At 39.6% G+C, this 10,476-nt stretch overlaps 1 protein-coding gene across 1 annotated transcript; it reads right to left on the bottom strand.

The window, feature by feature from the left end:
- Positions 1-275: 275 nt before the first annotated feature.
- On the bottom strand, positions 276-8,570 carry LOC141796645 (uncharacterized). The gene is made up of 8 exons (XM_074677873.1): positions 8,304-8,570; positions 8,029-8,169; positions 4,596-4,796; positions 4,093-4,280; positions 1,905-2,118; positions 1,723-1,821; positions 1,536-1,603; positions 276-435 (listed from the first exon to the last, which is right to left on the bottom strand). Exons 1-8 carry the CDS (start codon positions 8,568-8,570, stop codon positions 276-278), a joined length of 1,338 nt encoding a protein of 445 aa, XP_074533974.1.
- Positions 8,571-10,476: the final 1,906 nt, after the last annotated feature.

The raw sequence follows: 10,476 nt of genomic DNA, 5'->3' as shown, positions 1-10,476 counted from the left end.
TTAATGTTTGTCTTAAATTGGAAAAATAAGCAAACCCTCTAGAGCGTAACGGACCCTTCCTCACTAAAAGAAGTCTAATAGCTGAATAATAATGATCACCTTTTACCCAAGAATTGTGCTCATACGACGTGTTTCTGTAGAAGACGATAGATTTGGATCATAATGTATGGAATTCAAAATTATTGTGCACCTCTATTGCTTTAATGTCAATAAAGTCCAGTACATGAGCACCACGACGTCTTCCTCAGACTCTGTCACAGGTTTCAGTCTCATCTTTACTCCTGGTCCGTGGGGATCCAGAAGTAATCCACCACCTTCCTGCTCCTGCGCTGCGGGGCGGAGTCCGGTCGCTCTCCTCCGAAGGCGGGAAGCTCGTCGAAGTGACCCGGACCTGGATCCCTGCTGGAGTGAGGGGCCGAGACCCTCAGCATGGTCCTGATGAGACACAGAACTGAGCCATGAGTGTGCAGCTCAAACACAACAGATACTTCCTGTGGAGGAAGTTCGAGCAGAGTGATTGACGCGTCTTCAACTCTCTGGATAATTTAGAAAGATCTATGTCAGGGGTCTGCAACCTTAACTTTCATAGGAGCCATTTTTCCTCAGCTCACCTGGATTAAAGTCATTCAGGAGCCAGAAAATCTACTTTATCTTCACGATAAAGTTTAAAAAATTTAATATATTGTAAAAATCCAGGGAATTATTGTGTAAACGAGAAGTTTTTGGGGGTTAAAAATTCTACATAAAGGAAACTTTTTAATAAATAAGCTGTTAATTTTTATTTTTAATATATATATATATATATATATATATATATATATATATATATATATATATATATAAAAATTAAAAAGTATGGAATTTAATTATTTTGCAAAAAATACAAAAATGTAAAAAAAAAAAAAGAAATTTGCAAAAAAAAAAAAAAAAGAACAAAAAGAAATTAACCACAAAAAATACGGAATTGGCAAAAATTAAAGAAATGCAAAACCTTAAAAAAAAAAATCAGATTTTTTTTTTCCTAAATCTGAAAAATTGTCTCACTGCCCCAAAAAAAAATTGCCAAAAATTTAAAGATATTGAAAATCTTGAAATTATTGGATTTTTTTTTCTGAATCTGAAAAAAAATGTTTAAAAAATTAAATTTAATGAACTTGTTAGAAGTTTTTGTTTTGTTTTGTTTTTGTTTTTAAAAGCTACAAGGAGCCATGAACTAACAGGAGAATCCAAAATCATCTTTAATTCAGCCAATCCAAATAAAATCAGTCTGCTTGTGGTCACATGTTACTGTGTTTCTGAATCAGTCTGCCTCCTCAGATACCAGTTTTTTTTTTTCCGTCATCATTTTTGTTTTTTCTCTTAGGTTTCATGCTCTTACGCAAAGTCTAGAAGATTCTTAGAATAATGCTTTTTCTTTTTCACCTAATTTAATGACACTTGTTATTTTCTGTCTCTTTAAAGTTGACATTTCAGAGCTGCTGCAGCTGATACTGAGCTTTGTTGTTCACACTGCCCCCTGGTGGCCGTAGTGTTACCTGGACATGCTCCTCTCTGGCTCCTCAGGACTGGACTCAGGGGTGGAGATGTACACCGGGTCTCCTTCCTGAAACAGATTTTAACTTTTTATCTCAGATGTCTGGATGTATTCATTTAACATTTTCCCTACGTAAAAACTTTTGTAGCTGAGTTGATTTTAATTTTTTAGAACTAAAGTCCTCTCACCGTGAAATTCCTCGGGGTGCCGTCTTGATTTCTCAGGATCCTCACTCTCTGGTCGCTCTCCGTCATGCAGAGGAAATAACTCTTGATGTTGGCCTGACACTGAAACCAAACAAAGGTTGAATCAAGCTGAGAAATATTCCAGTTTCCTCCAGGTTATTATTTTTTTTAATCCACGTCCTCACAGCTTTGTTCTGCCTCAGAGCCTTCAGGTCCTCCTCAGCTCTCAGCCTGTCGGCGATCTCCTGATGTTTCTGCCTCCAGCTCAGACACTCGGCCGTCCGGTCCTGTCTCTCCTTCTCTGCCAGGCGCCGCTCTGCCTCTGCCTCCCGCTGGGCCTGGTTGGCCTTTTTACTCTCCTCCTCGGACACCATGGCTCTGCGCCTCGAGTTCATCTCACTGTCAACACAAGAAAAAAACATCCTTAAATAATAAAATCACATCTTTATTCATTTTCATACAAACAGCAAAGATGAACCCCTCTATGAAATGTAGAATTTTCAACCAAACATCCTTGATTCATTTTGTTTTGGATGCTAAAATTATTTTACTTTGCGCACAGAAACAAAATGATTTCACCAAATAAAAACCAAAACTACCAGGGTCAGAACCGTTAGGGCCCTGGCTGCAAACAAACTCTGGAAAGAAAACTAAAGAGAGACGTGTTCCTCTGTGAGATTTCTGACCTCAAACTGTTGAATACTCTGTTAGTTTATCTCTTCCTATAGGTGGAGCTCGTTCCTGCTGTATTTTCTGCTGATAAGAAGCTAAACCTGGTCTAACCGCTCAGCTCCATGGACCTTAAACATCCTCTCTCCACGTCCCTGACATTGTTTCAACTTCCCTCCTGAAAGCATGAGTCAGCACTTTCAGCCATAGGCTGCTGTGTCGCCTGTTGACAGTTCACAGTGTTCTGATCGTGAGGCTGATCGGCTCTGAAAGAAAACACGACGTAGGTTAAAGAGTAAGAATCACGACCCAACACTTCCTGTGATGCAGAGCAGACTCACTCTGCTTCTCATCGACGGATTTCACAAGATTTCAAACAAGTGTTTTCAATAAGTCATCAGCTTTTCTTTCTGGGTGAGGCACTTTGTGAATTTCCTCAAACAGGGAGAAAGAAACAGCTTTTATTTTTTTTATCAGCAAATTTTTTTTTTGGTTTGTTGCAATTTAGTTTAAGAACCATCTAGATCAAGGGTCTTCAACCTGTGGCTCTGGAGCCTCATGTGGCTCTTTGACTCCTTTGCAGTGGCTCCTTGTAGCTTTGATTATTTAAAACAATGATTCTAAAATAATTAACGGGTTGACCTCTTGCAAATAAAGCTTTCATATTTTGGAAGTTTTTTGCAAATGTTTTGAACGTTTTGCAATTTTTTTGAATTTCAACTTCATGACATTTTTTCACAAATTTTGAAAAAAAAAAATCCCAAATTGGATTTTTTTTTAAAATTTCTTTAAATTTTCCAAAATATTTGAATTCCTTTTTTTAAAAAGATGTTTACAATTTTTGACATTTTTACTTTTTTTTTTTAATTAGCAAAATTTTTAAACTTAAATTCTTAATATTTTTTGGCAAATTTATTGCAATTTCGGCACATTTTTGAAATTTCAAAATTTTGGAAACTTTTGCAAATTTTGGCACATTTTTAATTTTTTTTTTTTTTGAAAAATTCCAGGGTCTAAAAACTTTGCATACAATTTGAATTCCATTTTAAAAAATGTTTGCAATTTTTGATATTTTTACAATTTTTCTTTTCAAATATAGCAAAATTTTTGAAATCACCGATCTTCTTTTTCTTTTTTTTGCAAATTCATGCAAATATGGCACACTTTTTTATTTAAAATTTTTGAAACTTTTTTAAAGTTTGGCACATTTTTAATTTTTTTTTTTTTTTTTTTAAATCAAACTATTTGAATTCTATTCAAGCAAAAAATGTTAACAATTTATCACTACATTTTTACAATTCTTTTGCAAATTTAGCAAAATTTTTGAAATTACAATTCTTTATATTTTTGCAAACGTGCAATTTTGGCACATTTTTTGAAATTTCCATTTTTTTTTAACTTTCATAAATTTTTGGCACATTTTTGAAATTCTCTTTTTTTAAAAAAATTTTGCAAGTTATTGAAATTTCAGAATTCTTGCTGATTCAATTTTTATTAATTTTTTTAAACATTTAAATATTAATTCAAAACAAAAAACTTAGACATCACATGTTCAATTTTAGATTGAACATGTGATGTAGATTTTGTGGCTCCTGAATGACTTGAATCCAGCTGAGCTGAGGCTAAATGGCTCCTCTGAAAGTAAAGGTCACCGACCCCTGACCTGGGGAAATGAGACTCACCTGAACCCTGAACTCCACCCACCTTCCTTTCAGCTGCACGTTCTCCTCTGTGATCTGCCTCAGCTTGAGTCGAAGGTCGTCTCTGTCGTCCTCCAGGTTCTTCTTCTCCTGCAGCAAAGCCTGCTTCTCCCCCAACACCCGGTCCAGCTTCAGCTTGGTCTCAAAATAACTCTTCTCTGTTTGAGCCAGTGAGAGCTGCAGGTCGGTGTGCTGCAGGAAGAAGAAGAATCATAACAAAACAGAGATTTCACTGATGGTGTGAGGCTGATTCTTGGGTTTTAATTCTGGTCACAGAGAAAAGACGCTTTACAAAAATAAAAAGTCCTCTACATGGTCAAAAGTTAATCAAAAGTTTAAGATCACAGCTTTTAAAAGAGAAAATCTGCCCTAAAATGTGGATTCATGTGATTTTCTCTGCTGAGGTTGGACGCAGTCAGACAGCCATTGTGGATTTCTTCAGAGATCCTGAGGGTTGTGGATCCTCTGGTTCCCCGCCCTCAGAGGATCCACAGACTCTGTGTGTACCTCTTTCTTAAGCTGCTGCAGCTCCTGGCTCATGCGGCCCCGGTCGGCCTCTGCTGTCTCCTTGTCCCTCAGACACTCGAGGGCCCGAGCCTCGGCCTGGGCCCTGCTCTTCATGGCCTCTCCTCTGGACTCCTCGGCCTCCCCTGCGGCTCGGGAGCACAGCGTCGCCCTCTGCTGGCTCTGGTAGAGCCTGTGCTTCAGCTGATGGGGGTCAGACGGAGGGAGAAGGAGAGGGTGGGTGTGTTTCTGCAGTGACTCAGAAAGGAAACAGTAGAGGCCTCTTTTGTTTCTAGATGTAACTCGACTCCTTCCACTTAAAGTCAGGATCAGCATATACAAATGGATATGGGTTAATGGTCCCTAGAGGACTTCCTTTAGACTTTTAAAGAAATTGTATCACCTCTAAGACTGGATATGAGTCATGTTCCTTTTTTAGCAGCTGGAAAACACACATTTGGATTTGTGAGCTATGGAGCCAAACCATAGACTGTATTTTACAGTCTGTGGCTGGACCCAGGACGTACTGGACCCTAAAGTGTCAGACATCCACAAGTTCACCTGGAGCTCCAAACTCAACGGTTACATGAGGAGTTTTTCGTCTTTCTGAATGACTTTTCTGAAAACAATAGTATACATGGAAAGGAATATTCCAATCCCTGGTCCACATGTGCCGCTATAAGCAAACAGAATAGTCGATGGGGCATGTGCAGAAAAACGTAAACAACGTGTGATTTATCAAATACTTTTTCTTTCACTCGTTGGAATAACTCTATATTGCGAGTTTTTCGCCTGTCCAGTCTTGAAATTATGTTCATTTCTTTCAAAGTTTGGATCAAAAACAAACTTTCCGCAGCAGTCCAGTGCTGACGGCTCGCCGCCATTTTACAGTTGAGGAACGTCTCTAGTTGCGTCTTACGTCATATCTGAGCAAACGCTGATAGAAAGCACCCTGGGGAAAGGAATATTACACCCCTGTGAAACTGATTATATTTCCGTATATTACCGATTGGCATTTTTCTTCTGGAATGAGGTATAAACAAAGGTTAAATTCTGTCTGTTTGAGCAAATAAACCGAATGCAAACAGAATATTTGGGTCCATGTATATGAGGTGTGTTTCTTTCTGCTGTTGTTTATCAAGAAGTGGTTTTAAAATGCTATAATAATCCTCCTCCTGCTAATGTGACTACGCTGAAGCTCGATGCTGCTGAATATTTTGAGTTAATCACTTTTTTGAGTGTCAGTGATGAAGTTGGCTTCAAACTCCTAGAGAAATAAAAGAAATAATAGAAATAGTCTCCTTTTTTAGCAACGATCAGCCACAGGTTAGCTAGATAACGCCACTTAGCTAACACTGGCTAGCTTGTTTCCGCAGATCTCTGCAAACCTGTAGTTGCATCGTTTTCAAACATACTTCAGACTATTCCACTTCTTGGTGAATAACAGAGGATTAACAGGCTAACTCATGGTTCTGGAGATCCAGGTGGACTGTACATGCCTCATTCAAGGGTCTTTTAGGTCCATGGGGTCCAGAGGAGTGCTGCATAATTCCCCAACAATGTGGAAATAATATTCAAATCACACCCTCTGTGACCGAAGTTTAAAAAAAAGACTGTAAGTGAACAAAGATCAAAAAAGAACAACATCATTTGAACGATAAACTGTCATTGAAAAACAGTCACATAATCAATAATTCAATAAGTCAATAATTGGCTAGGCGCTACCCAAGTAGCTGCCTGTTGCAGCAGCTCTCTCGTCTTTGTCCGTTTCTTGTAATTTCTTCGTCTCTTTTTCGTCATCTTTGTATTTGGAGTGGATCATCACTTTGTATGGTTCATTGTCGGTCACGGACACCAAACTTTTTGTGGCTTCGGCGATATTTTTTACTACTTTTCTCCTGTGTTTGTCTGGAGATCCTACATGTAACCATGGCTGCATTGTTTACATGTGAAATTAGCTGTTAGCAGCCTGTAGCATGTCAATGCTAACTAGTGTAGGGCTTGATGATTTCCCTCGAGCTGAGGAGGAGGAGGTGAGGACGACGTGCTGGTTCTCAGATATGAGCTGGGAGGTGACAACATGGACCTGTCCTTCCATCCATCGTTGTTGGGAACGTGGGATCTCGCTCCGGGGGATGGATGAGCTAGCTGTGCTAACCCAGCGGCATCGTGCTGTTCATGGACGTGGCTGACGGAGCTGACATCGGACGCCGGGACACATCGGAGGAGCTTGGCCTGCTGTGAGCAGACAGGATCCAGGAGACAGAGACTGAACAGACTGCTGGGGAGGCTCAGTCCTGGACCCTGTGGAGGTGGAGGCTGGCTGGGCTGGAGAGTGGTGGACGAGTGGTGGACGGGATGTCGTCATCTAATTTTTTATGGACATTTTTGCACTTTCTATACTCTTTCTTACTTTTGTTTTCTTAAATGCTGCGGTGACTCCTGAATTTCCCCTCGGGGATAAATAAAGTATTTTCTATTCTATTCTATTCTATTCTACATAAAATAAATAAAACAGGATTTTATTCAAAACGTCAAAATGCAAAAATTTATAAAAAATTAAATATAACATTATTAATGAAATTTCCTGTTTTGATGCCATTATTGTTTTTCTCTGATACCTACTTTTAAATATCCATGTTTCTTTTTTTCAGTTTTGGGATGTGTTTTTTCCTAATACCGAATTTTATTTTCAAAACCAATATTAAAGTCACTGTTTTGGCTCCATATGCTGTGAATTTGCTGCACATTTTTTATCTGACTTTCTGGAAAAGTTCAGGACCAATAATGTCTAAAAAAAAAAAAAGTAAGTGACAAAACATTCTTTTAAAAAAAAGAAAAGAGAACCCCCCCCCACCCCCCCCCCCCCCCCCCCCAAAAAAAAAAAAAAAAAAAATCACTCCAAACATAATAAGGCATCAAAAAAGAGATTGAGAGTTTTTTTTTAGGGTCTACTAAAAACTCCAAACTGAGCCTTTAAATGCCAAAAATGTAGTTCTTTCACTGGTCACTTGAAACTGCTTCTTAAGGAAGGGGTATTGTGCTTTTCATTCTTTATTATGTCCCTCTGGTGCCCCCGTAGTATCTTTACATGATTCACTTTTTTGATTCACAAACTTTTTTTTTTCTCATAGGTGTTTTAATAACCATTACTCCAGCCTCTGTCTGTAACATTCCACTTCAGGAACCCCCTCCACTCTGATTGGCCAGCCCTCTGGAGGTGGGTCTATAGGCAGTCCTCAGTGTTTGAGGTCCACCCCTTTCTGTAAAGATTTCATGCTGTTTATAGTTTGAATATTTAGTGTTTTGATCATTTTTCAGACAGTTTCAGGAATTTCTACCAAGTTTGAAAATCTGCACACGTGGAGTATAAACATCTGGTATTGAGAGAAGCTGAGTGCCCCCTCTTTAAAGTTAGTAAAGTGTGTTTGTGTACCTCTTTGACCTGAGCCTGCAGCTCCTGGTTCAGGTTCCTCAGATTCCTCATGGTCAGCTCGTTCTCTGTGCGCATCATGATCCGCTCCATGTGGATCTCGTTGGATAAGTACTTGTTTTCTTTCTTCAGATCCTCACATTCCTGGGAATATTGACAGAAACAAAAGCATGCTGTGGATTTGAACTGTAAAGAAGAGTGGTCCCAGGATGGAGCCCTGGGGGACGCCGTTTATGGTTTTCAGCCTGTACACACTGATCTGTCTATGTTCCCCTCACCTTCCTCTTCCTCACCAGCTCTCCCTGCAGGTGGTTGATCTGGAGAAACGATCCGTTGGAGCTGATGGCGCTGACCGGCCGGACCACCCGTACAGGCCTCCTGGAGGGTCTGCAGAGACCTTTGACCTCCTCTACGGTCCCGTTCCCGAAGCGGCTGCCTCTGTTCACGTTACTGCTGCTCATGGAGAAAGACGAGTACAGACCGTCGTCCTGCGAGGACTTCCCGATGGTCTGCAGGTCCGTGTGGGACTTGGCTCTGAGCGACATCCTGAAGCCGGTCTGGATCAGGAAGAAGAGCCTGGCTGTGTCTGAGAGCGCTCACAGAGTAAACTGGGCTACGAGTGAGGTGTAGGAAGTTCTCAGTTTCATGTAGAGTTCACTGGGTGGATCCTATCACTGAGCAAGCTTCATCCATCATTAACGAGGAAACAGGATCCGACTACCTGCACGGGACACGGACAGCTCACCTGAGCTTGTGTGTGAGGTGGTTTTCTTTTTTTTCTCTTTGAGGTTAAAATTTCAAATTAGCAAAAGAAAAATGACTCAACAAGTCTGTGCAGCAGCCAAAAGGCCCTCCAAATGCAGTACCAAATGCAGCTGAACCAGTCCCAGGTGGACCAGGTGGACCAGGTGGACCAGGTGGACCAGGTGGACCAGGAGCAGAAGTCCGTTCCTGAGGTCTGTGCTGTTCATGAGTTCACGTTTGTTTTATATTGTGTAGTTTTTAATGTTTGAGGATTTATTGACTTGTTTTAGGCCAGATGTGACCTGGACTCCAAGTGCATTATGGGGATTTGAGTTCTGATGCACAGGTGAATGTTTGTCAACATGATTCAAAGGTTGATTGCGTCCACTTTGATATGTACACGTCCTCTTTCTTTATTTCCTTCCATTTATCCTCGTCTTTTTTTTCATCTCCTCATCCATCTTTCCCCTTCCTTTCCTCCTTCCTTCCTTCATTTCTTCCTTCCTTCCATCCTTCCTTCCTTTCTACCTTTACCTTTCATCTTTTCTTTGTGTCCTTCTTTCCTTCTTTTCATCTTCTCTTTGTACCCTTCCTCCCTTCATTATTTTCTTTGCATCCTTCCTTCCTTCCTTCAATCTTTCCTTTTTGTCCTTCCTTCTTTCCATTCATCTTCCCTTATTTTCATCCATCTTTTTTGTTTCCTTCTATTTTTCTGTTCTTCTTTCCTTCCTTTCTTCCTTCCTTCCTTTAATCTTTCCTTACTGTCCTTCCTTCTTTCCTTATTTGTATCTTTTTTTTGTTCCCTTCAATTTTCCTGTTCTTCCTTCTTTTCTTTGCATCGATCCTCCCTTCCTTCTTTCCTTCTTTCAATCTTTAATTTCCATCCTTCCTTCTTTTCATTCATTTTCCTTATTTTTGTCCATCTTTTTTGTTTCCTTCTTTTTTTCCTGATCTTCTTTCCTTCCCTCCTTCCCTTCTTCCTTCTTCCTTCCTTCCCTTTTTTCCTCTTTGTGTTTTTCTTTCCTTACATCCTTCCTTCCTTCTATCTTTCCTTTCTTTTCCTCTCTTATTCCCTTCCTTCCATCTTTTCTTTGTCTGTTTTCTTATGTCCTTCCTTTCTTCCTACCTTCCATTTTTTCTTTGTATCCTTCTTACCTTCCATCCTTCCTTCCATCCATCTTTTTCCTTTTTCCTTTCCTAAATTTTCTTAATAATTCCTTGTCTCTCATCTTTTCTTTTTTCTTTATTCTTTTCTTCCTTTCTTCCATCTTTTCTTTGTCTTCTTTCTTATTTCCATCCTTTCTTTCATGTCTCTTTGTGTCCATCTTTGCTTCCATCCTTCCTTCCATCCATCTTTTCTTTTTTTCCTTCCTCCCTTCCTTTTCCTTTCATCATTCCTTTTCTTCTATCTTTTCTTTGTTTTCATCCTTTTATCCTTCCTTCATTACTTCCTTCTTTAGCTCCTTCCTTATTCCTTTCCATCTTTCCTTATTTTTATCCATCTTTCCTCTTTTCCTTCTTTCTTTCCTTCCACTTATTTCGTTGTTTTTCATCTTTCCTTTGTGTACTTCCTTCCTTCCTTCCTTACATACCTTTTTTCTTTCTTCCTTACATTTTTCCTTTTCTTCCATCTGTCCCTTTTGTCCTTCCTTCCTTTTTCCTCCTTCCTTTCTTCCTTCCATCTGTCCTTTTAACCTTTCTTTCCAT

The sequence above is a fragment of the Halichoeres trimaculatus genome, unplaced genomic scaffold (assembly GCF_033239565.1).
Source record: "Halichoeres trimaculatus isolate MK-OKI-2021-1 unplaced genomic scaffold, fHalTri1.1 fHalTri1_scaffold_10, whole genome shotgun sequence".
NCBI lineage: Eukaryota > Metazoa > Chordata > Actinopteri > Labriformes > Labridae > Halichoeres > Halichoeres trimaculatus.
Note: the sequence above shows the minus strand (reverse complement) of the source record. Positions and strands in the feature narration are given on the sequence as shown.